The sequence below is a fragment of the Heteronotia binoei genome, chromosome 4 (assembly GCF_032191835.1).
Source record: "Heteronotia binoei isolate CCM8104 ecotype False Entrance Well chromosome 4, APGP_CSIRO_Hbin_v1, whole genome shotgun sequence".
NCBI lineage: Eukaryota > Metazoa > Chordata > Lepidosauria > Squamata > Gekkonidae > Heteronotia > Heteronotia binoei.
In genome coordinates, this window is record NC_083226.1 from 38,862,131 (window position 1) to 38,888,732 (window position 26,602).

Below are 26,602 nucleotides of genomic sequence, written 5' to 3' on the forward strand. Positions count from 1 at the left end.
CTATCTTCCTTCAGTAATCCTTTGACCCATTGGTCATCCAAGGGCCCCACTGCCTCCCTGGCTGGTTTCCTGCTTCTAATATATTTGAAGAAATTTTTATTGTTGGTCTTTATGTTTTTTACAATATGCTCCTCATAGTCCCTTTTTGCCTGCCTGATCACAGTCTTGCATTTGTTTTGCCACAGCCTATGTTTCGTTTTATTAATCTCACTTGGACTAGCTTTCCACCGCTTAAAAGAATCCTTCTTACCTTTTACAGTTTCTGTAACTTTGTTTGTTAACCATGCAGGCATTTTCTTATACCTGTTTGTACCTTTCCTAACTTGTGGTATATATTTTATCTGAGCTTCTAGGATTGTAGTTTAAATAGCCGCCAAGCTTCCCCAAGGGTTTTGACTGCATTTACCTTTCCTTTCAGTTTCCTCTTCACATGCCTCCTCATCTCAGAGAATTTATTCCTTTTAAAGTTAATAGTGGTTGTGCTGGTCTTTTGGGGTAACTCCTTATTTATACAAACGGTGAAATCAATAATGTTATGGTCACTGCTCCCAAGTGGTGCAATCACTTTTACATCTCTCACCAGGTCTTGGGCATTACTTAGGACCAAATCCAGGATCGCCCCACCCCTGGTAGGTTCTGTGACCATCTGCTCCATAGCACAGTCATTGAGAGCGTCTAGAAACCCAATCTCTTTCTCTTGACCAGAACACATATTGACCTAATCAATCTGCAGGTAGTTAAAATCACCTATTATGACAGTTTTTACAGTTTAGCCACTATCTTTAATCCTTCCATCATATTATAATTGTCCTCTACATTTTGATTTGGTGGGCAATAACGAACTCCCATAGCTTAATTTCTTTTTGGGCCCTCTATTTCTACCCATTATTATTATTAGATTAGATTATTAGATTAGATTAGATTATATAACATACCCTCCACCATTTTACATTTGAAAATCAAGAAGCTCCTGTGCATAAGGGGGTGGCACTGTGGGCAGAGCCTGAGAGTATAACAGCACAGTTTGGTAGACAACAGTGGTGGCCCTCCACCCAGGGCTGAGTGTGCTATGAACTGACTTCAGGAAACAGCTGCTTGCATGCAGTGAAGCACGTCTAATATGTATAATATTATGTACTATATTGTATTTTTGCTGTTTAGAGGACATTGGTCTCATTTTACAGCTGAGAAACTGAAGGAGAAAATGGCAGTTTGTTTTCAGACTTTGATTTCAGTGGGCTCAGTCTGGAGTAGCTGCATAGGATTGCACTGTCAGTAACTTTACATAATTGTATGATAATCAATATATAGGATTTTTTTTAATGGGAAGGCATTACCATTACATTTTGGGCATCATGTTACAATAGCATAGACAGGCCTCAGATTCAGTGGGAGCTCACAGGAGCACAGCTCCTGAACCTTTCTGAGAGTTCCACCTCCTTGTCCATTGAATAGTAGGTGCAGCTGCATAACAAACCCTAAATGAGCTCCACCACCTATTTTTCTACAAAATGACCCCTGAGCATAGAAGATGCTTTTTTGGTAATGTTTGATCTGTAAGTCAGCTTTAGCTGTTGTAAGTATTTTTCATCATATAGATAAAGAGGACTTGTTGCTTTAACATTCAGATGTTAAGAATTTGTTTTTTTTTCTCCAGCATGGTGTTCTGAAATATGAGGCAGTCCTTTGTAAATTGGAGCAGTTGGAGGGTATCATGTAAATGTTTCTCTAGGATTGCAGCCTCTATGCTAGCACGCATCCTTGCTGCTTTCCTCTGATGTTGACAGTTAATTTTGGAGGGGGGAATATATTTGTATAACTGAACAGGAAAAAAAATTCAGTGTCTCACAGGCTTTTGCATTTTTTTCAGCAACAAGCAGAACCATCCAGTTATCTAAGCTGTGAACATGAGGAAATTCCTAACAGGATACAACTGATATCTGATGGCAGCTGTAAATTTCCCCTAGCCTCCTTTTATGACTCCCTATTAGTTTCATGAATACACTGTTGCTTCTGAAATACACAAAGCAGGTTTCAGTTTTCCTTTTTATTTGTGTCTGTATATGTAGGTGAATTTCTTTGTGATGTAATGTTCCTTCAAACAAACTGCAAATATTACATTTTCTTTTCTCCCCCCCCCCCCCTTTATGTGGAGCTTAAGTAGAGCTTAAAAAACTGAACTATGCATCTGGTTGTTTGTAATCTCCAATGAATATTTTCTAGTGCAAGGCCTTGTGAAATTCGCAAGGATTGTGCACCAGCACTCTTGCACCACCCCAGCTCATTCCCATGTTGATTGTACCTAATACAAATGTTAAATTAGCATCGCCTGTCAAATATACTGTTGAATATAACATGGTTGTAGTTTCATTATTTCATATAATGCTTCTGTCATAGTTTTCACAGCAACCTTGTGAGGCAGGGCGGTGATGACTGGCTGAAAGTCACCCTTCTCATGGCTGAGGAATAAGCTGCTGTTTTGGACACCTTGATGGATAAAGGATTAGAGGATTTTGTCCCCTGATGTATGTCAAGTGACAAGGAGTAAAGTGTTTTCAGATGGGTTGTTTCCTTATGACCTGTCTTGCAAGTCAAACTATCATAGGATGATACAATTGAACAGTGCAGTTTTTGTTTTGTTTCTGAAGACATCAAAAAATGAAGTATGCCCACTTTAGGAATCTTACAGAAGGAGAAAGTAAGTGGATAATACTAAGGGCAGTTAGATGTGGTAGTGAAGTGTGTGGACTCTTATCTGAGAGAACTGGGTTTGATTCCCCACTCCTCTACATATACCTGCTGATGTGACCTTGGGTCAGCCACAAGCTCTCTCTAAGCTGTTCTGCTCAAGAGCAATTCCGGAAGAGCTCTCTTAGCCCCACTTACCTCACAAGGTGTCTGTTGTGAGGAGGGGAAGGGAAAGGAGATCTGTAAGCCGCTCTGAGACTCCTTTGGGTAGCAAAGGGTGAGGTATCAATCCAATTTTTTCTTCTCTTCTAAGGATACAGAAGGAAAATGGATATAAGCTGCAGGTCTGGGATTTCAGGGAGACCAAGTTTTAAATCCCCCTAATTCCTGAAATCTTCCCCAAGATTCTCTTAAGATCTCAGAGATTTGAGTATATGAATTTCTTCCTCCTTTCTGAGTTTTCCCCTTTAAATGACTTTCAGCATCTCTCAACATCCCATGTTCCCAGTTCCTAATTAGTCTTCATTAGGCGGTGGGGAGGGGCATTATTCCTTCTGATTGCAAGTCAGAAATAGGGTACTTGGCTTCCTGGTCTTAGGTTCAGGGTGAATTCAAAACACCATCTATTTATAAGCAAAAAAGATACAGAGATGGGAGCAATCAGTTTCAGGACAAGGAAGAGCATGCAGTGTACAATTGTAACTAACAAACAGAACTAACAGCAGGGACTCCACCCCATGAGACTAAACAAACACACACACACACACACACACACACACACGTCAGAGGGGGGAACAGACTGTTCTATTGTAATATATACAATAAATACACCACAGGGTGGAGGGACAGGGTGGAGGGATTTTGTTTTAACATTTTATTAATTTCCAAAGTCATATTTTTCTGCATACCTTATAATTTCCCTTTGTGTATAGCAGCTCTTACCCTATAGGTGGCCTGGTTTTGCTTGGATTCAATATCATGTCTGGGGTGTTGTAATAGCAGCCACTTTACTGTTAGAGAGAAGGAAGCACAGGCTAAGGGGCAGATGCTGTGAAAATCCCGTCCCAACCCAGTGATCCTTTTCAGGATTTCCTAAGTTTTCTTAGGACCCCCCCCCCCCCCCGCAATTCCTTTTGTTCCTGTAACTGATCCTCAGCTGCCCTCAATATTCTGTTTCTGCTGGAACATATTTAGTCCTCAGTAGAGGGGGGGGGTGTCTTTTGGTTAATTTGTGAAGTCATTATTCTGCATACCCAGGCAATTCCCTAAGTAGACAGAAACTCTGCCGTATCTGTAGCCGGGCTGGTTTCCCTCCCTTCATCATTCACACAGGGGTCACCCAGTTTATTATTAGTTATAGTGATGATGTATAGGAAGAAGAATGATGATAGGAAAGTTTGGGTAAAAGAAGTTTTGAAAAGTAACAGTTGGTTGACAGGCTAGATATCTGGAGAACTGCAGGTAGCCATTCACACATGTATAAACTCTGTGAAGAAAATATTTATAAAATGAATGGGTTAGAGAAGAGAGAAGAATCATGGGTGAGGGCCATATTCGCAAGCCACTGTGATCTTTGAAAAACTTGAAGAGGGAGATTTCCTCATTTTACATCGGGGTGGGGGGAGAAATGCCAGAATACAAATAAAATACTTAAGTTGACAGTGTTAAGAGTGATAAATAATCAGAAAATATATGTCCAAGGTATTAACTTGAGTCTCTGTAAGAAGAGCAGGTATAAATTCAGTTAAATAAGAAGTTAAAGGTTTGAATGTGAATGAATACTGGAGGAACTGAACAAGACCAGGGTTATGAACGGGGGACGGGGGGGGGGGGGTGAGAATACCTGAGGATAATTGGTAGCATGTGTCTGCTACACTGTTGTTGTTTTTTTAAAGATTTAAAAGTTTAAAATTCTTTTTAGTCAATAGAACTAATGAGAAACAGAAGAAAAATAATAAGCAATAAAACCAAAGCAGAAGAATGTGGTTGTTTTGAAAATTCAAATAATAGACTTGTTCTGCTCCAAACACACAGAGATCCTCAGAGAACACCACAAAACCTGGTTTTATTCCCCTCCCCTATATTCAGTCTGTTACTCCTGCTTGGTAAAGACAGCGGGCTTAGAGTTTTTATGCCAAGTATGAAGCATGGTAGAGGTGGGGGGATGGGAGTTGCACACAAGTCTCCTGTTCCCTTGCGTGTGTGCTGAGGGGGAGGGAGTGAAACCAAGGTTTGTGATTTCCTATAGGGAGTCCCTCACAGCCTCCCCTATAGCCTGACCAATGGTGAATTGAGCACCAAAAGTCCAGTGTTTCCAGAATTCTATATATTTGGCCCACATGGGTTATAAAAATGAATTATTCTCTGGAACCATAAAGAACATAGCATAAACCAGGTTTTTGTAAAAAAAATTAAAGGAATTGTTAATGGGAATAAGTTTTACTAGGTTTTATTAAACAGAAACAACGCACCACCTTTGCCAGATAGCCTCTAACAGAAGGTACATTTTGGATTTAGCAAGTTTTAACGTCACAACCTGTCTCAAGCAACACTTCTAATGGCCTCCCTCCACTGGCTGCGATGAATTTTTTCCAAGTAAAAAAGCATTCTTCACATGAGGCTGCCATGCACTAAGGCAGACTGTTGAGGTATTTGGAAATGTCAAGGGGAAACAGCTTTGGGCTTCCTAATGGAGCCATAAGAGCTGGTATTTTTTTCTGTGCCCACCTCTACAGAGCAGAATTTTCTTCACCAGCACTCTTCCAATTGGGGGAACAGAGGGAGGCTGGTGTACTTTTCTGCCCAGCCACATGGCACAGAGGCAGTCTTCTAGGGATGGCCTCTGTTTCGGTTTGCCTGAGACCTGTGCATTGCCCCTGTTTTTGTTAAAGTTTTCCCACTTATTTTTTAAATGCTGCTGGTAATACCTTTATGCTCCTTTTTTTTTTTTTAGGATGCCAAGATTGTGCTTTATTCTTTGCTGCTGCCTAAATCTTTTGGTTATTTTTTTTTATACTGAGCTACTTCTTATGTTATTGATATACATTTTGATTATTTGTTGTGAGCAGCTCTGGGTGCTTTTAATAAAAGTAGTATACACTTCAAACATTTTTGTGTTGTCTCTTTTTCACTAGTAGCTTTTAGGTAACCCTGTTTCCTTATTAATGCAGCAAGCATGAATATCAAGTAGAAACTATGATTGCTTGAGCCCTTTAACATGAGCCCTTTAATAGCCTGATCCTTAACTAGTTCATTCAGAAAGCTCATCCATTTTCAACAGGATTTACTGTTTCAGGTTTGGTGTAGTGGCTATGTGTGTGGACTCTTACTAAGAACCAGGTTTGATTCCCCATTCCTCCTCTTGCAGCTGCTGGAGTGGCCTTGGGTTAGCCATAACTCTGGCAGAGATTGTCCTTAAAAGGGTAGCTGCTGTGAGAGCCCTCTCAGGGCGTCTGTTGTGAGAGAGGAAGATAAAGGAGATTGTGAACCGCTCTGAGACTGAAATTCGAAGTGGAGGCCAGGATATAAATCCAGTATCATCTTCTTCATCTTCCAGTTATTTCTAACATATTTTAATTACCATAATAAAAGAATATGCTGAAAATAGGGTGGCAGTTTGATGCCTGTGAAGGGTCGGCCTCTGGTCAAGGTTACTTCCAGGAGACACCAGCTCCAGGCGATGGGTCAAGTGATTTAAGCACAGCCGTGTGGTGCAGTTGGGGGGGGGGGGAGGGCGGCCAATGTGGAAAACTGGGGAGATGCCGGAAGAAGGACTGACCAGTGCAGCAAACAGGGTCTGTATCCAGAATCTCTTGAATAAAACACTAGCAGCAGAAACTTTATCTGGTGTAGACCACTCTTTTGTGACAATGCCCTTCTTGTAATCCTTCCAAGAAATGAATTCAGATCTTGGAGAAAACCAAGACATGCACTGCCACCCTTATAACTTTTTTTTTTTGCAGTAGGATCTACCAAATAGACTTCAGTAAGATTCCGTGCTTTCCCCAGTGAGGTGTTACTGATATACCTTTATAATTGTGATCAGAAGGTTGACAATTGAACTTTTGCTCTGTCCTGGGAACTGAATATTCTTCCCAATGGAGCCATGGGAGATTTGCCAACAGAACTGGCATACCTTCTAACAGTTAATACCCTCTCTTCTTGTTTGTACACCTGTCTGTTTACTCTGAAAGACAAGAGCCATATACATTTACAAGCCCATAACCCCTTTATACAAACAGTCAGGCAAATATTTGGAACTGCACAAAGCAATTGGTTCCCTGCCATGTAACATTGGATGCTTTTAATAAAAGAGTAGTAATGTATACATTTCAAATATTTTTGTGTTGTTCGTTTTTCACTAATTACTTTCAGGTAGCCGTATTTCCTAATTAATTCAGCAAGTGTGAATGTTAAGTAGAAATTGTGTAGCCACTTCAGCCTCAATCATTGCCCATTTCATAACTAGAAGAGATGTCTAAGTGTTTCTTTCCCTTTCCCTTTCCAGTTGTGCACTGTAGGGTCTTTCATCATAATCAGACAAAACACATTCCAATTACATTATACTTTTTTTTTTTTTGTAATACTCCTGCAGGTCTAGGGTTGCCAAGTCCAATTCAAGAAATATCTGGGGACTTTGGGGGTGGAGCCAAGATCAAGGCTGTGACAAGTATAATTGAACTCCAAAGGGAGTTCTGGCCATCACATTTAAAGGCACACCTTTTCAATGCCTTCCTTCCATAGGAAATAATGAAGGATAGGGGCACCTTCTTTTGGGGCTCATAGAATTAGACCCCCTGGTCCAATCGTTTTGAAACTTTGGGGATACTTTGGGGAGAGGCACTAGATGCAATACTGAAAATTTGGTGCCTCTATCCCAAAACACAGCCCCCCCAGAGCCCCATATACCCACGGATCAATTCTCCATGATTTCCTAAGGGAATAAATCTCTATAGGGAATAATAGAGTTCCCAGCAGACATTTCCCTCCCCTCCCCTGCTTTCTGACGACCCTGAAGCAGGGGGGAGAGACTCCAAACCAGGGGATTGGCAACCCTATGCAGATCCTTGATCAGTGTTGGTAACATGATATCCAGTTTTTACATAGTGAAGGAAGGGAAAATTATGTTACTGTTCTACCTGCTTCCCTCTCTTTGTAAAAAAATCTGGTTCAGTGTGCACCTCTGCATAGGGTGGAAGGAAGGAAAGCCCCTATAACTTCCAAGGAATTAAGCAATAATCATTGTGCAATTCTCTGTCTTATATGTTTAAGCTGATGTTAAACCATTTTAACTGTCATGGCTTTCTGCGAGGAGTTGTCATTTGATGAAGCTTTGTTAGAATTTCTCTGCATAGAGAGGAATGAATACCTTCCCTTTGGTCACAAGATGAGCACAGTGACGGAAAGAATTGGGCTCAGTTGCTTCAGTCCAGGCAGCCTTTTTTGTGGTAATTCTGGAGTGAGTAAGTGGTCCAGACCTCAAGCTAGGTAGTAGAGGGCCTGTCTTTCACTGGAAGTGGTCACTTACTTCTCTTTCCTTTTGGACAACTTTAGCTCAGACTGTTCTCTGTATCTTTAGGAAAGTAAACTTGCATCATCAAGATAAGTTATCTTATGAAAGGGGACTTTGCAGGAAGACTTAGAAACTTTGGTCTGATTTAGTCAATTGATTAGTTGAATAGTACGTAATTAAGTGGCTAGCAACTACTTAGTTGTGAATGTTCCAAAGACACAAACAGGATGATAACCTTTTCTATGAACTATATCAGGGAATTTTGATGTCCAATAATAAAAAAAAAAATCCAAGCCTTTCATCTGGTAAAAAGTAAAACGTTTGTCTGCTTTATAGAAGCACAGATCAATCATAACAAACCATGGGGTTTGCCTTGCATGAACAAGTTTGGGGAATCTTCAGGCCTGCGCGCTTTTTTTTTTCCTTTTTGGTATCTTCATGTGTGTGTACGCACGCATGCACCTGTTTGGAAGTCATAGTTGACTGCTGGTGATCCCTAATGAGGCTTGGATATTTAGAGGTGGCTTGCTGTTGCCTGCCTCTGTGTCCTGGTATTCCTTGGAGGTCTCCCATCCAAATACTTACCAGGGTCTACACTGCCTAGGTTCTGAGATCAGGCTTTCCTGGACTATTCAGGGCAGGGCAGGCCTGCATGCTTTTTCCAACTTACTACACATTTTGCTTTTCTTCTGTCTTCCCTCCAAATGAAAATTACAAACTCTGGTTTAAACAGGATTTAAGGGGAAGATAACAAGTTAAATGAGAGGCTGGAACCTTCAGCTATATTGATGATAAATGGGATTTATCATCATTATATCTGAACTATGCTAAAAATAAGGGGAGGGGGATATTTAGGCTATAATTTCTGTTATTGTCCCTGAAGTTGGAGTTATCACTTCCTCTTAAACCCAAGATAGATCTCCAGGCCCCACCTAGATTTTGACAACCCTACCTGACATGTTCTATGTTCACTAAGAGCATATAGTCAGTATTCCTTAAAAATGAGAAGACAACTTAATCCATGTTAATTGATGTAAGGCCCTCAGCCTTGTGGGGACTCTTGGCAGTTTGCCCCATTATACCCTGCTCTTTGCACCCAAGGTAAGTGCTTTTTGAGCCCAAGGTAAGTGCTTTTAAGTACTATTAACTTAAAGTGGAAGAGAGACTGCAGCATGTGCATAACAAAGTCAGTGACACATAAATATGCATCTTTCTGGTTTTTTTGTCCACACACTGTTACAATGACAGCTTTGGCAATGCAGGTATAAGAAGCAGTATTTTGTATAGAATGGAGTCATAAAATTTAATTCTTGGGCAAGCTTTTTAAAGGGTATTTTACTGATGTCCTTTTTGGGCAAGCACCATTGACCTTCCAGAGGGATCTGTTCACAGTAAAAATGCTGAGTGGTCACTATAGCTTGAACTTGCCATGTAGGGCAGGGCAGAGGTGGTTTGGGAAGGAAGATGTAGTTACCTTACTCTCAGAGATAATACAGTCTGTCTTCTGAAGAACACACATCCTGCTTAAATATGTAAGAGCCATAAAGTTGCAGCTGACTTACAGTGACTCCAGCAAGGGGCTTTCAAGACAAGTGAGAAGTGAGGTGGTATGCCATTGCTTTCCTCTGCCTGCCAATTCTTTCTTGGTAGCCCCCCCCCCCCCTTCCAAGTACCAACACTGCTTAGCTTTTGAGATACCACACAGCTGGGCTCTACTTCGCCACCTTTCTTCCTGCATCTTACTTAGGCCCCTATAAAAATATTAGAGATGGTTTTTCCTGCTTAATAGTTCTAGCTAGATTATTTGAAACATTATATAAATGTAGCTGATATTGCTATCTGGATTAAAAAAACAAAAGCAAAATTCCCTTCAGTTTTAGGTCTCCCTTTTATCGATACTATCCGACGAAAGCACAGGATTCCCTACTTCTGCAACATGCCTGACCTCTAGTGGCCATTCTAGCTTGTTAGATCCAAATAGACAGCCCTGTTGGTCTGAAGTAGCAAAACAAAATAGTCGATTGCACCTTTAAGACCAACTTAGTTTTATTCAGAACGTAAGCTTTCATGTTCATGCATGCTTCTTCAGATGAGGAATGAGGTACAGTAAGCAGAACCACATATAGCTGGTGGGGTTTGGAATGCCAAGTGGTACCAAGTTAAAAACCAATAGCAGAATAGTAAAATTAACAAAATCAGAAAACCTTTGATCTGGGTTGCATTAGCGTGGGAAACCATAAAACAGTAACATGTCAGATTGTGAGAATGCCTGTTAATTATTCTATTGCTAATAAACCTGGGTCAAAAAGAAGGCATTTCTTTCCCAGAAGTTTTTCCTGTCCAACTAATTTACCTTTTAACATGTAACATAAATATATACATAATTCTAGTTTGCCATTAGGAAAAAATACATTAAAATATAGTGGAAGATGGGTTTAGTATATGTAATGAGATAAACAGCCAATACCCTTTTGTTTGAGTATGTCAATACAAAAGCATTATTCTGATACACTATCCTAAAAGAGAAATCCATTGGAATACTGTGGATATATCACCATACTTGGTGAAAGTGGGTTTAGCATATGTAATGAGATAAAAAAAACCAATATCCCTGTTCAGTCCTGGGGAGGTGTTTGTTCCAAGTTTCATAATAATTTGTAATTCAGCAAGTCCTCTCTCCATTCTCTTCTTGAAGTTCCTCAGCTACTTTGAGGTCACCCATTGAATGCTTTGGAAGGTTAAAGTGTTCCCCCACAGGTTTCTCAGTTCTGTAATTCCTGATGTCAGATTTGTGTCTATTTATCCTTTGGTGGAGGGTTTGTCCTGTTTGCCGTATGTAGAGAACTAAAGGGCATTGTTGACATTTAATGGCATATATAATGTTGGAAGATGAGCAAGTGAATGAGCCTGAGACGGTGTAGTTAATGCTATTAGCTCCAGTGATTGTGTTGTCTGGGTATATGTGGCAGCAAAATTGGCACTTGGGTTTATTGCAAGCTCTGGTACCAGTGTCCATGCTCAGATGAGATGTTGTATTGTTGTGGGTGAGGAGTTGTTTGAGATTAGGGGGCTGTCTGTGTGCAAGAAAAGGTCCCCCCCCCCAGTACTTTTGAAAGAGAGCTGTCACTATTCAATAGAGGTTGCAACACCTCCCCAGGACTGAACAGAGATGTTGTTTTGTTTAGCTGTTTGAAGACAGGTGGTCTTCAAGCAGCTAAACCAGTTACAAAAACTACAAAGGGGAAACCATCAAGCAGCAGCTAGACAAATACTTTTCAGGGATGCCTTAGGCCAAATGGCTTGTATGGTCACTCTTTTTTGTATACCTCATAGATTCTTAATTCAGACCTGAGAATTCCAGCACAGGAATTTTGAAATTATCTTTCTAGTTCTTGTGGTTGCAGAACTAAGCTTCAAAAATAAAAGAGTGTATATTCTGACATGGCTGTTTATAATTCTGGAGAAGTTGTTCATTTCTCTATTTGTGATATATATTCATTTAGGCCAAGGAAGTACTGTATCTGTAGCTAAATTTCTGTTCTCTGCAATAAAAACATGGACCAAGATAGCATCCTGTGTATAATTTACTTAGATTCTAACCCTTGAACTGTTAGTTATATTAGGATAAATGTACACAGAGAATTTATATTGGTGGTTATCCTGCTTCTGTATGGCTGTAATAAAAACTTACTGATTGACTAATTATATGCATTTCTTCTGACAGAGTCAGGACCCAAGACAGGTCACAATGCAAAAAATAATAATGAAAGCATTAAAAGACATCATTGATATGATAGATGAAACAAACTAGAGTCCAATTCAGACTGTTCCATAAGGTTGTATAAATAATTCTCTTTACAGCCTCTGTGGAAGGCTGAAGGGATAAGTGCCTTCTTCACCCCTTCTGAGAGGCTGTTCCACTGTAGCGGGGCCACAATAGAAAAAGCCCGGCCATAACAAATTGTATCCTCCTGAGAGTGTGTGGGAGAACTGCTAGGATATATGTTGTGAGGAGCATAATTGCTGCATGAAGTTCATATCAGGAGAAACAGACTTTTGAGTATGTAGGTCCAGACCACAAAGGGCTATAAGGTTAAGCACCAGTTTCTGAAACATCCAGTGACCAGTGCTCCCAGTGGGCAGACCCTGATATGTGATTTGATCTTTACAGGCAAAATAGAAAAGATCAAGCCACCTCCATCCCCCACCTCAGAAGGTCCCTCGTCACATTCTGATTTGGCATCAGATGAAGCTGGAGCCCCTCAGAAGCCCAAGAACCTGATGCAGACCCTCCTAGAAGATTATGAAACTCACAAAACCAAAAGGCGGGAGAAGATGGATGAGAGCAGTGTAAGTAGAGTTACTCTGTGTCATTGTTATACACATAGGAAAGAGGCTTCTTCATTTCTACAGCTTTCAGAAATTGCCTTTCCACCATTCTGTGCATAGAAGTACTGAATAAAACTAGTAATTACTATGTGTCATTCAGATATTAAATGCCTTATTCTGAAATGGGCCTTGTGGAAAGATACGTAACTTCCTAAAACAGAGAAACCTACTAATAAAAAAAAAAGATAGTAACAATATGGGTAACAATCCTGTGTTTCTTGGCTGATATAGAGCCAGCTTGCATAGCCACTAGATCATATGTGAATATTTCACTGTTGTTTTTCCTTGTAGGTTATTTTCCATTTTACTTTCTTCACTATGATCAAGAGCGTGTCTATATGAGAGCTTTTCTTAGGGCTGAGCTTTGCGCATTCAGCCTATCTGTTCCCCTCAAGTTGTAACTACTGTTCCGCAAGGCAGAAATGGAACCCCAACAACACCGCATGACCCTCACAACAAAATGTGGGGTGTTGCCTCAGATATTTTCCCACAATGCATTGAACCTGCTTTTTACAGCAGAATATCTCCTAATATAAGTGACAGAACCAAAGCAGAGTGGAAGAAACTGCCCTTTATATGACCTCATTGGGAAGTAAATTCCTCTATAATCATTGGTACTTGTTCTGTGTAAGTGTATGTTTGAGACCACGACCCTGCAATGAGCTACAGAACTGCAACCTCAGTAGTGGCTGTTTGCCTCCTCCCAAACAACCCTAATATTTAGCACCTCCCTGTGTACTACATTCAGTGTAGTATCAGGGAACAATTCCACTGAGACCTTGAATAGGAAATTGCAGCAGGACTACCCTGGGTCATTTATCACTTTTGACACACAGTTCATATTTTTATCCTTACTATTCAAAGCACATATGGAAAGCTGTGAATTGCTTTAAACTTCCCTGTTTTCTTGACCAGAATGTATTTAGTGTCTTGATCTGTAACAGTCTGCAGAAGGGCAGCTTTTTACACAACAGCAGCAAAACAAAGGCCAACCTGAAGCTGGACCGAGTGCTCCCTGTCAGGCCACAGGGTCTGCACAAATGTGCTTCCCCTAAATGCTTACAGGATCTGTGACTTGAAATGCTTCATGAGAAATCTAGATTCTCTCTCCCCCCCCTCACCCCCCAGAAATACCTGAGAATTGAGTGCGTAAGTTGCCATTCAAGCAGTTTCCTTGGGTATCTCTTTCCTGTAAAAACAGTTCACTGTACAAGCAGTGGTCACATAACTGTCTAGCAGAGGACTAGGTGTGACTAAACACTTTAAATACTTCAGTACTTCCAGTGTAAAGATACCTTCAAGTCTCTAGTCTGTCTACTCTTTCTAAAGGAACCAGATTGAGGGTTCTGGCCATATGCTTGGAGAAAAGGTTAATTTATTTGTCAGAGGATTCACCATAATAACAGTTAAAAACACAAAAAGCCATCACACCTGACAAAAACTTTGGTTCTGTTTTTGTTTTGTATCAATTCTTAATTGGCTATTTTGCTTTCCTAAACAAGTTTTTTTGGAACAATTCCAAGCTACTTCAGCTGCAAAATAGTTGTTTTCAGCTTAATTTGTTTTCAAATCTGAAGTCAGTCAATTTCTCCTCTCTTTCTTTGTGTACTAATGACATTCTTTTCCCTTTCTACCAGTATACCTGTAAATTACTGTCTAACAAGGTTACTTCTGAGGTACTTTTCACACACTTCTCTTTGCTTTGTTTACTAATTTTGCATGAGGATTTCAAATGCATGTTGCTACAGTTTGCTTTTCATTTGCTGCTTTGCATAACCATTGGAGTGATGGTCTGAAAGACAAAGAGATTCAATTTTAATCCCCAGCATCCCCCACCCATCTAGGCCTGGAGTATTCTAACTAGGCAGTGCATTTGAAAAAACACTAAATTGCAAGTTCTCAGGTATATCAGGAGTGGCTCCTCTAACTGGCAGTGGCTCTCCAGAGTCTCAGGCAGAGGTGTTTCACATCACACCTACTACCAGATCCTTTTAACTGGAGATCACAATGAACATACCTGGGATCTATTACATGCAAATTTTCTCTACTAAACCACAGCCTCCTGTCATCTAAGGCCCTACAAGGACTCTGGTAAGACATCTTACATTTCCTGGTCCTTTTAACTGGAACTGCTGAGGACTGAACCTGAAACCTTTCACCTGCAAAACAGATGCACTACCACTGAGTCATGGCCCCTCTTCTTGCATCCCAACTGATACAATTAATTTCTTAGCTGGGAGTTTAGTTCTGTTTTGATAAAGCAAAATCAATCTTCCATAACTACAAACTACAAGGACAAACTACAAAAGACAGCAGCCGTAGGCCCATCCCATGGCCACCAACAACATTTTAGAATCATTTGTAGTTCTTTAAAAATTGCCACGTTGCAGTGATCCAGATAGGGCACATGGCACAACAGCCCCAGGAGCTCTTGTTCCCCCCCCCCCCCTCACATCTTGTTAGGCACAGAAACAGGCTGTTTCCACATCTGAAAAGTCATGGGGGTGAGAACAAGAGCTACAAATCCTCCTAAAATGGTACAGCATGGACCCTTGGCTGCTGTTGTTTGTATTTTGGCCCTTAGACTATTTCCTACAACTTAAGTGAACATGTTTGGATTTATGACCATGATGGCAATCTAATGCTAAGTATGAGTGAGCTGCACCCTTGATTCTGGCCTGCAGCTATAGTTGAAATAAGATTTTCAAAACTGTCAGCAGGAATAACTTTTCAGTTCTGAAACTAAAATGTCACATTATTGAGCAAATATGTTTTTGAGATTTTATTTTTTCTAGCTTCATGTCCCTACTCCCTTGTGATATATATACTACCTGCTTTCATTGTAATTAAGAGCTAAAGAACTTTTTACTTTAATTAACAGCTAAAGAGCTTAAAAATGAAATACAACCATGAATATAAACAAATTGTTTCATAACAAGGAGAAAACACTGCCTAAGGGGAGGAAACACTGGGTGTGTTCACACCACACTGAATAATGCATTTTGCAAAACACGTTATTTAGTGTGATGTGAATGCACCCACAGTGTTATTTAATATCCAACACTCATGCCAATTTTCAGAAAACTGACTCTCCCTTCTGAAGTTAGCTTCCTCATTCCAACCATTTCCCAAATTTTAAGAATAGATTCACAAAGGTGAATTTGTTCTTCCAGTTAGCTGCTATATATAGTTACCTTGGGCCAGTCTAACCCACCACATAGGGCTGTTGAAAGGATAAAATGGAGCAGAAGGGAACAATGTAAGCTACTTTGGGTCCCCATTTGCGGGGAAAAGCAGGGTATCAATGAAGTAACAAAATAACTATTTGATCGTGCACACAATAGATTTGCAATTAATTCTACAGCACAGTGCTTAGATTCCTTCTTTAGGCACAAGGAATTGTTAGAGGATCTTCTGGTGGTTCATAATCTATTGTGTTAGTCATCTCAGAATTCTGTTGGCAGCATCCCTTGGCATTTCTTAGTGTCTCATCTGAGGCAGCAGAACAAAGTTTGAGGCTGGTGGCACCTTTAAGACCAGCAAAGTTTTATTCAAGGTATGAGCTTTCATGCTTCAGACCAACACAGCTACCCACCTGAATCTCTCATCTGAGGCAGAGTGTCTAAACATGCATTGATTCAGGTGAAATTTCAGCAACAATGCTGGCTTTTGCCTTCTCGTAATAACTTTCCATCTGTTTTTAACCAGTTCTTGTTAGGGGATGGCTAAAGTACATCTGTCATGTTGTCATTTTATTCCAGACATTGCCCTATGATGGCAGCAGATTGGAAACAGCAGATTTTGATAATGTATTCAGTATGGAGTGGATAACTGCTGTGAGGGGGGATGTGGACAGGAGAATTTATTTGCTTGTTTGTTGGCAATGCCCTACCCTGCAAGCAGGCTGTTTTACAGAATTGCAACAAATCCCAAAAGATCCTGCTCTTAGTTGGGAGTATATTCCACCAGGCCAAAGCCAGGGCAGAAAAGGCCCTGGCCAAGGAAAGGCAGATGTTTTTCGGGCCAGGGACCACTAAACAGTGCTAGTCAGAAGAGTGCAAGGCTTCTCAGGGCATATATAGGGAGAGACAGTCCCACAGGTATGCTGATTCCTGGTCACATAGGGCCATAGCCTTGAATCTGACTTGGTACTCAGCCAACAACCAATGCAGCTGGTGTAGCACTGGCTCAATGTGCACCTGTGTGCCACTGTGTTTTGTACCAGCTGAAGCTTCCAGATTAGGTTCAAGCGTATGTCTGTGTAGTGCGAATTGCAGTAGTCAAGTCTGGAAGTGACCATTGCATGGATCACAGTCACCATTTGCTGAGAAGAAAGGTAGGTGATCACCTGCCTGACCAGCAGAAGATGATTAAAGGTGACCTGGCAACCGTAATGACCTGAGCCTTCATAGAAAGGGAAGCGTCCAGGGTCACTCCCAAACCCTTCACCATTGGTGCCAGTGTCAATGCCACCCCACCAAGGGCTGGGAATCAGATTCCTGAACGCATTCCCTCATGACTTGGGAGCAGGACCTCCATCCCAACTGGATTTAGTTTCAGCTGGCCCTGGTGTAATCAGTCAGCCACAGCCTCCAAAGCCCTAGCCAAAGTATCCAGGGGGGAATCAGACCGGCCATCCATCAACAATTACAACTGGGTGTCATTAGCATACTGGTGACAACTGAGCCCGAACATCTAGATTAACTGGATGAGGGGGCACATATAGATGTCAAATAACATTGGGGAGAGGATTGCAACATACCATAGGATAATGTAGTGAAACCTCAGTTCAAGCCTTTGAGAATCTGAGAATTTGGACGAAGAACATGAGCAAGTTGGTTGGAACAGTAGGTTGTCTGGCATTCAGTTCCTCGGTGCCTAATCCTACTTGAAGAGAGAGGGTGAGATGTGGGTAGGAAGCAGCCAAACCACAAATGAATGGCAAAGGCCTTCCAACAGATCCTGACTGGCTAGGACAGAATTTCTGTTTTTATTTATTTAAATATTTGTACCCTGCTTTTCTCCCACATGGGGGCCACAAAGCAGCTTGCATATAAGATGCAACCAAAATACTATTTAAACCAGTATTGTTTCCATATAGGAGTTCCTCCCTGAATGGTGCATAGCATGCCAGTGTTTTATGTGGGAGCTTCCACATGATGTGCTGCTCATTCCGAGCACAGCTCGTGGGCACCTGGGAGTTTCTCCTTTTAAGCACGGGCAAAGAAAAACCTCCTTTCCTCTAACATAAAGAGGAAATGGCACACTGGCTGCAGCCTTCATGTGGCAGCTCTTCCTGCAGCCATGGGAAGGGGGCAGAGAGTAGTGACGTAGCCTTTAAAATAGTGATGTTCAGCACTGGTATTCCCTCCCCACCCCCCCCCCGCCCCTGCAGCACTTTAACAAAGCTTTTTTCTTTAACAGCTGGGTTGCAGCTCAGCTGTTGGATAGGGGAACAGTGTTGGACGGCAGGGAGACTATTTATCTGGTCAGTGCTTCTGCACCAGCATGACAATCAGGAAGGAGGTAGGGAGGGGCAGTGCCAGCAACACAAGGTGCAGGGATTGGGTGTATATCTCCACCCAGCTCACTACTACTTCTGCAGCAGGGGCAGCTTTTCTTTCCCTTATGTGGATGCATCCCATCATACTCTGATCCTGGATATATTCACATGTAAGCCCACTGATTTTAGCTGAGCTTCCTTAGAAGCAGGGGTTTTTGCCTTGGGGAATGTGGTGGAATGGAGTTCCAAAACCTCTTAATGGAAACAAAATTCTCAAAAAAATGTTTCAAGGTTCATGCAGTGCACCTGTGTGTTTTCTCTTTCATTTCCTCTTGAGCGTTCCAACACCTCTTTGTACAGGAAAAAAGCCCTATTTAGAACAAATTATTACAGGTGTACATAAACCAAAAAGATATTATGTATGAAATTAAGCTTGACATTGGATGTTATGTAGAAATGTCTGCACTTGCGCAGTTGATTCATACATTTGCTTTTTAGCTTCTGCTGAAAAAAATGCAAGGTGATATTTTTAAAGAACACAGGTGGCATAAATGTGATCTTGGTAACCATTGCCAGAGATCGTTTGAAGGCAGCTAGTAAGATTGGGAGCTTTTTTGAAGAAGGTGCTAGGAATGAAAGCAACATTGTCTATCGCAGTACTCATTCATCCCACTGTCATCTCTATGCACAGATTTTGCAGGTTGCTGTCATACTTCAAAACTCTTTGACCAGAGCCAGCAAAAGGACAAAAGAAATGACTGCACATACCAGGAATGGCTTTACCTTTGCCACTTTCAACTCTCTTAGAAACTGCTGTCTCTTTGTAGGCACTAATTAAGTAGGGTGGCGGGATGGAATTCCCTTCACTGGTGGTTTCCAAGAAAAGACTAGGCTGATCTTCGTGGTCTCTGTGCTTCACACCCATGGGATAGAGCGCCTGCGCCAATCCCCGAATCCCTGCCTGCGCCGCCCGGTTCTTCCTCGTTTGCTTGGAGAAGCGGAGACAGTGTGGGCAGGACTCCACGCAGTGCGCTTCACCCAAGCAGAGAAGACACAGAGAATGGCTGTCTGGGGGGGGCAATCTTCTTCCCACATGAGCGGTAGCGTTTGAAAAACCCCCAACATCTTTCCATAGACGCCAGTCGCAAAAAACCCCACTCAGAGTCCTCTGAGGGGAAAAAAACTTTTGGGGGAAAACAAACGGGGGGAAAGGCCCCAAAGGGCAGTCCAACAAACACACACACAAACTTTTTTTTTTTACTAGCTATCTAAACTATCTAACTATCTACGCTAAGAAAAACAACAAACGGGCTATATACAACAATAAAGGCAAAAACCCCGATATCTCACTGACCGGGAACACAAAAGGCAACCCTCTCTGCGCAGTGGTCAGAAAGGAACTGGCGGGATCCCCGTACTGGCGCCGGTGAGCATGCGTACTGAGACGCCTGCGCATGCCCATTGGCGCCGAGCGCGGAAAAATCCCGGGCTTTTCAGATACCGATTCGGGGATCAGCGCAGGCGCTCTATCCCATGAGTGTGAATGCACAGATGACCACTCGAAGATCTACAGTTACAGGTAAGCAACCTGTCTTTTTCTCTCAGAGAGATTCTGCATACTGTAAGCTATACATCCTTGTATCCTTATATTTATACTGTAAGCATTACATCCTTGTATCCTTATATTTTATGACAAAATGTATTATGATTATTACTCCACCTTTGTAGCCCTAGCCCTCCCCCACCCCCGTTGGGATTGTTTCCGTCAGCCTGCAGTATAGGGAAGGGAGACTACTTGGTGGATTTAAAATTGACAGAGGATGGTTACCTCAGCCTAGCTGACTTGGATTCAGACTAGCATTTCTGTAGGCACAAAGACTTCCACCAGAACTAGATTTTCATACTTCCCAAGGTAGCCTTCCGAATTCCTGTTCCTGGGAGATTGGGGAGGGGGGGGTCAGGCTGATGTAGGAGGGAGAAGATGGAAAAGGCAGAAAGTAGAAATTTTTATCTGAGTCCAGCCCACTGTGGGTTTACATCGGAACAGCAATTTTCATATAGTGCCTTGAAGGGCTCAAAGCAGTTCTGTACATTACCTCAGGAAGCCTTCTGATATCTCTGTAAAAGAGCTGCATGCTGTACTCTTTCATGTTGCACACGGGAATTTGAGAGGGGGAGAGAGTGAGAGAGCAGTGGCCAGTCTAATGACACCTCATGAATTTGTGGCTGAGTGAAAGTTTGAACCAGAGATGTTCCAGCTCACACTTTCAATGCTATATAATATCAGGTCTCACTCAGACTGTGTAGATTTGTTAATTTCTTTGTTTGCATGTGTTTTTTGGGAAGGGTCAAATCTTGTTTGTTTCATAATTTTAAATCAAAAGCATGGACCGAAAAAACAACAACTGGAAACTGTTATGATCAAGTCAAGCATTTGCAAAGGACTAAGGCACAAAAGGCTTAGAAGAACCCTCTGCAGAAGACAAGAAAAGCCTTCTGTGATTCACAGGGTGTGACTTTTGTTCTCCACAGATGAAACACATCCTTGTGTCAGAAGGCCATAGTGATTGGCTGAGTCCATCTGGCTAGCACTGCTTGTGTTTTTTTTGTTTTTTGCACTGAAATTGCATTTTCATCCAGATCCTGCTGTGTTTTTCAGTGCATGTGGTGGCTTTTTTCATGGATGTGCTTAAATCCACAGTTTGGAAATTTACGAACAATTGTTGCATCAATGATATATTTAAATGAGTTCTTTACTACAGTTGTGTTGTGTCCCCACCCTCCACTCCAGTAAGAAACGCAGAGTGAGGCAAGGTAGGCAAACCTTGTGTCAACCAGCTGATAATGATGTAAGCTTTCAAGCTGCACAGTCCTTTTCATCAGATACATTATCCATCTGCCTGTAGTGGGGAATGGGCTACCAAACTAATTTTTTCCCTCTCTCTCTTTATTTCCTCCAGGTTCTTGAAGCTACCAGGGTCAACCGCAGGAAGAGTGCCCTAGCCCTGCGCTGGGAAGCTGGCATTTATGCTAACCGGGAAGAAAATGAGTAGTTTTCATGGCAAATAATGCAAGCGCTTTTTTTTATTACTATTGTTGTTGTTGTTGTTGTTATTGCAGAGACCAACAAACCAAATAGAAGAACAAAGTTTTAATTTTTTGAAAAAGCTACATCATTTTAATCTGATATTTATTGCAAATGCACCACTCTCTGAGATCCATGTTCAAACAGGAGCAATCCATTTTTTATATGTGTGTGTGCGAGCGCGCATGTGTACATATATACGCACAAACACACAGGACAGTTATATTAAAAAAGCACCCTCTATCCCTGTCCCCCCCCCCCAAAAAAAAAACAACCCTGAAGTAGCGGGCTGTAACTTTGGAGCCAGTGCCATGGCGCTGATAAGAAATAGCAGCAGACTGGGCAGAATGAGCACATTATTGCTTCCTTTAACTATCTTCACAGCTTTGCATTGGGAACAGAAAGAGTTTGGCTTATATAGGATCTTAATATGGCACCTCATGAGGAAAAAATAAACCATTGTTCAAGCTTTGTTTGGTTCCAGCTGCGGCTCTTCATTCCAAACGTGGCTTTAAAAAGAGGGCTGTTACTCTGATATATCCTAAATAGCCATAATAAATTCAAGATAATTTTGTTTTGATGTTGTTAATCTATAAGCGCAATTGGGTTTTTTTTAATTCTTGCTTTAAATTAATTGACTTTTTTTAAAAAGGCGGTTGTTGAATTTCAAATGTGAATGTACAATCCCTATATTAGCCATAAAATACAGTGTGATGGTTTTTTGCTGTTATTTTGCAAAGGTGTTTATTGTTGGGGGAGGAGATTGGGAAGATCAGGCTTTCTCTTAATTTATCATAGGTGGTTTTAGCTGCAGATTTACCCGCACATTATTTTACAATTTATATGCTTAATTCAGTTTCCTTTTAATAACAAAGACCAATCCCTAGATAGTGTAAAATAGAGGGGTAAAGAGAAATGCCAAAGCAGAACATCATAGTTTTAGCAAAGTCTATGCTTGTGGTTATCAGATTGGTCTCTTGTTTCTCAGCGCATATTTGCATTATCATCTATCTGTATTTAATGGGCAGTGGGGGCTGCGATAATGTGGACATGCAGTGAAATCTATAAAGAGCAGTAAAGCTGAGTCAAGAAAGATAAGGGGGAGAATGAGAAAAGTTTAAATATTTTTTACTGAGGCGAATTATTGACCTTCAAGTCAGGTTATGTTGCAGAGAAAGGTATGTAAGAAAAAATAGTTATATCTTTTAGCTATATTTATGCTACATAAAAAGGTCTTGGTATTAGAGTGTGAGAGAGAGGTTTTAACAGAAAACAAAAAAGTTGAGAGGAGGTAGTGGACTTAAAGAGGGGAAGAGATGAGCCAAAGGATTATTTTTGCTGTTCAACCAGTGTTTTCAGAGCTAGAAGGAAACCTGTAGACCCTTTAGATAGAGCGTAGGCTGGGAATCCATGACAAAGAATTATCTGTGTGTATTTGCTTGTGTGCATGTGAAGTTGCATTCATAGTAGGATGATGGACAAGATGTGGGTGTACAGATTATTTTGTCCAAAGCTGTTTGCCAGCTCTAAGGGTATAAACATTTCTTCTTCTTCTTTTCTTTTTTTTAAAGAAAAGGAATATAAAAAGGCACTAAGCAGTATTTGTAATAACAGACCTGAACTGAAATGGTATTTGCATGAGTTAACCTTTCAAAAGTATCAAGCAGTTTTGTAATCTGATATTTAGCAGGAAAAGTGGTATTTATTCTTGAGCTTTGTATTTTGGCATGGTAGTAAAGTCTACTACTGGTTTAGTCTTTTATCTGTCTGGGCAATGCAGTAGAATATTTAATGATCAACAGCCATAATTTTTGGACCAGAATCTGTCACACTTTGAACAACTGCAAAAACTAATGCATATATATTTTTAAAAATACCTACAACATTGCTTTTGACTGCTTTTTTTAAAAAGGGAAGCAAAAACTAGAGAACCTCCCTAAATTTCTCCTTCCTTGTTGCATATTATAAGCAGAAATTTTGCTTTCTGGTATTTTAATTAGACAAATAAGGGACTTGCAATCTGGAAAAAGATCTTATTTTTCTCATAGTAAATACCAACATACAATATGAATGCAGAAGCCTTGGAGAGGATTCTCTCTGTTGTATACAGACTACAGTAGAAATGTTTGGACAGAAGGAGGCCATCTGCATGGATAACATGTATATGGAGCTTCTCCTGTTAGGTGAAGACAGACCTGTACATTCAGAGGGTGCTAGCAACAGGAAAGTCCCATTTGCATGTGAGGCTTTCTTGTTGCTGTTCTCACATGACTATAGCCTAGGCACAGTGAATCTACTACACCTTTGCAAACTTTGTAACCTGGAAAAAATCCAAACTGTTATGACTAGAGTCTATTTTACATATAAGAGCTTTATATTTGTGGTTTGCACACTCTTCTGGTTGATTTTTTTTTGCAAGAACAAAGAGTTACAATCCAGTCAAAAAGTATTGACCTAGTAATTGTTGACCTAGTAATTTCAATAGAAGCATGTGTTCAGTCTTGCCTATTGAAATCAGTGGGATTGAGAAATACTTAATTTTTTTGGATTGGATTGTATACTGAGTTTTTTCAGGGGCTGACAATACCGCACAGGAACGAATAACAATTACTTCATGAGAGGAAGGAAAAAACAGAGAGAAAGGTGGATGAGGACGACAGGGAAAGCTGCTGAACTATTCACAGTGAAGAACCTCTGTCACTAGCTCTTGAAGGCCCACCAACACTATGTTCTCTGAGCCTTTAGCCGAAATTGCCTGTACAATCAAGATTTTTGCCCTCCGGGGCGGTTTTCTTCAAAGCAAGGTGAAAATTCTCAGGATTATGATGAAGCAGCTGGATTATGTGCTGCCATGCATGGACAATATTCTCTGAAACAGCTTAAGTATGAGGAAGGCAGTTCCTTTTTATACGACATGTAACTCTTACTGGAAAATGGTGGCTTTATAGTTGGGAAAATAAAATCAATGACTAGAGATATGCTTGGAATTGGATGTTTTCCCCCCTGTGACTAGGTTGTAATAAGCTCGACATGAAGAAAGCATTCCCTGTTTCTAAAAATGAAAATAAAAAGACACCAAAAAACCCACACTTTGTTTGTCTAATCATCTCATTCTTTGTTACCAGTGCTTCCCCCGGTCCCCAGTAGCAAAAATGAGACCAGTCCCTGGCATCTTGGGATGACTTTTCTTGGTGGGAAGAGAAGCTTAATTCATCATGCTTTACCTCCACTTAAAATAGATGTGTGAATGGCTGTCAATGGACAGTTGTTTTTTTTCAGGAATTATGTGATCTTGACAACTGTTGTCAGCAATACTTGGCTTAGTGCTTTGAAAGTTTAGCAGTTAACCTCCATCTGCCCATTGCCATGGCTTAGATGTTTGTAAATAAATATATGCCAACGATTACACATTATCACAGAATTAGCTTTTCTTCTCCACACATAGAAAGGGATAAGAATTTCTTGCAAAAAATACCAATTTAATTAAACTGTGCATTGTCATAGTTAAGCTTTATGATTTGTGACTGTATCCAGGGGTTTCAGTTCTTCTTGGGTTGGATGTGTGTTGTTGTTGTTTTTAATTGCAGAGCAGAACTGTGAAACTGTTCCTTGTTTTAACACAGCCCATTTGGGTGTTATTTTGCTCCCCATCCTGAAGAATCCATGGAGAACAGTAATTTTCTCTGTTTCGATAAATTACCAACTAAATGCAGTCATAAAACCCATGGCTTACTGTATGTGTTAACCACTTCACTGCTGTACCATGCTTCTGTTTTATAGTGACTGTGAGACATACAATACAAGTATATAATTATTTTCTCATTAAAGTTATAGTTGTCTTGTGTTTCTTATCTAAAAACAGGGTGTGCAGATGCTTTAGGGTGGCCAATGGTTGGCCCATGATCCAGATCACTCCTGCCCTCCAACCATGTGCTGCCAGAGAAGCAATGTTGGCAGACCTGGTCAGCATACTGGTGGTGTTCCTATCTGCACACACCACCCAGCAACACTGGAGAAAAGACACAAATGGCTGAGGGAATGCTGAGAAACAGGCAGGTTGGGATGTGGACATATGAAGCTGCCTTATACTGAATCAGACCCTCGGTCCATCAAAGTCAGTATTGTCTATGCAGACTGGCAGCGGCTCTCCAGGGTCCCAAGCGGAGGTTTTTCACATCTATTTACCTGAACCCTTTTTTGGAGATGCCAGGGATTGAACCTGGGACCTTCTGCTTACCAAGCAGATGCTCTACCACTGAGCCACCGTACCTCCCCTTGTGGGGTGGACTAGAGGGCAGGTATTAGTGGGGGTCCTGGTGGAAGTCAGGAGAAAGGGGCCCTGATCAGTTCAGGTTAAGTGTCAGTTTGGTGTAGTGTGCAGACTCTAATCTGAAAGAACTGGGTTTGATTCCCCACTCCACCACATGTAGCTGCTGGTGTGATCTTGGAACAGTCACAAGTTCTCTCAGACCTAAGGTTGCCAGCTCTTACCTGGCTGCCAGCAAGGGAAGCCTCAAGCACATGCAGTGCAATGATGTCACCTGGAAGTGATGTGTGTGACGGGCATATCAGGCATTGGCAGAGCTTTCCAGGGGCAGGGATCCCCTGCCAGCCAGCTCCATACTGGTGGGTTGGAGGCCCCCAAACCGGGGAAAACCTTACCCCCAGCGGGAACCCTACTCTTAGCTGTTTTCTCAAGAGCAGCTCTTGAAAGAGCTCTCTCAGCCCCACCTACCACCTACCAGAGTGTCTATTGTGGAGAAGGGGAAGGAGACTGTAAACTACTCTGAGACTCCAGGTGGAGGGTAGGGGATAATTCCAATCTCCACCTCCTCCTCCTCTGCATATAATAATTTCATCCATGAGGATATGCAAAATTTCAGTTAAGGTGTCTTATTTGGAAGAAAACCTATTTAAATAAATAATTGGGGGAGAGTCCCTACTTTAACCAGCATTGTATAGTGTTTAAAAGTGGTGTACTCTAATCTGGAGAACCAGGTTTTATTCCCCGCTCTTCCTCATGAAGCCTGCTGGGTAACCTTGAGCCAGTCACAGTTCTCTTAGAACTCTCTCAGCCCCATCTACCTCACAAGCAGTGTTTCCTCTAAAATGAGTTAGCATGAGCTAGCTCACAGATTTTTAGCCTCCAGCTCGCACGTTTTTGTCTCGGCTCAGGGAAAATGGCCCCAGAGCACAATAATTTATGCAGTAACTCACAACTTTATACCAATAGCTCACAAAGCAGAATTTTTGCACTGCAGCTTAGAAGAAACATTGCTCACAAGGTGCCTGTTGTGGGGAAAGGAAGTTGATTGTAAACTGCTTTGAGACACCTTAAGGTAGAGAAAAGCAGGGTATAAAAAACTGATTTATTGTTGAATCTCTTTGGGTTTTGTGTAAAATGCCATGGCTGTTTACATATACT

General features: G+C 41.3%; 1 protein-coding gene across 6 annotated transcripts in view; it reads left to right on the plus strand.

The window, feature by feature from the left end:
* Window positions 1–25,004, plus strand: part of PALM2AKAP2 (PALM2 and AKAP2 fusion) — a 163,062-nt gene extending 138,058 nt beyond the window's left edge. For 5 of the 6 annotated variants that reach the window (XM_060237148.1, XM_060237151.1, XM_060237146.1 and 2 more), the window contains 3 exons: window positions 12,372–12,550; window positions 14,227–14,265; window positions 21,053–25,004. In XM_060237148.1, coding sequence (XP_060093131.1) covers window positions 12,372–12,550; window positions 14,227–14,265; window positions 21,053–21,145 — 311 coding nt within the window. In that variant the 3' untranslated portion in view covers window positions 21,146–25,004. The remainder of the gene's footprint in view (window positions 1–12,371; window positions 12,551–14,226; window positions 14,266–21,052) is intronic. The other variant, XM_060237145.1, reaches the window with a different exon arrangement.
* The last annotated feature ends 1,598 nt before the right edge of the window (window positions 25,005–26,602 follow it).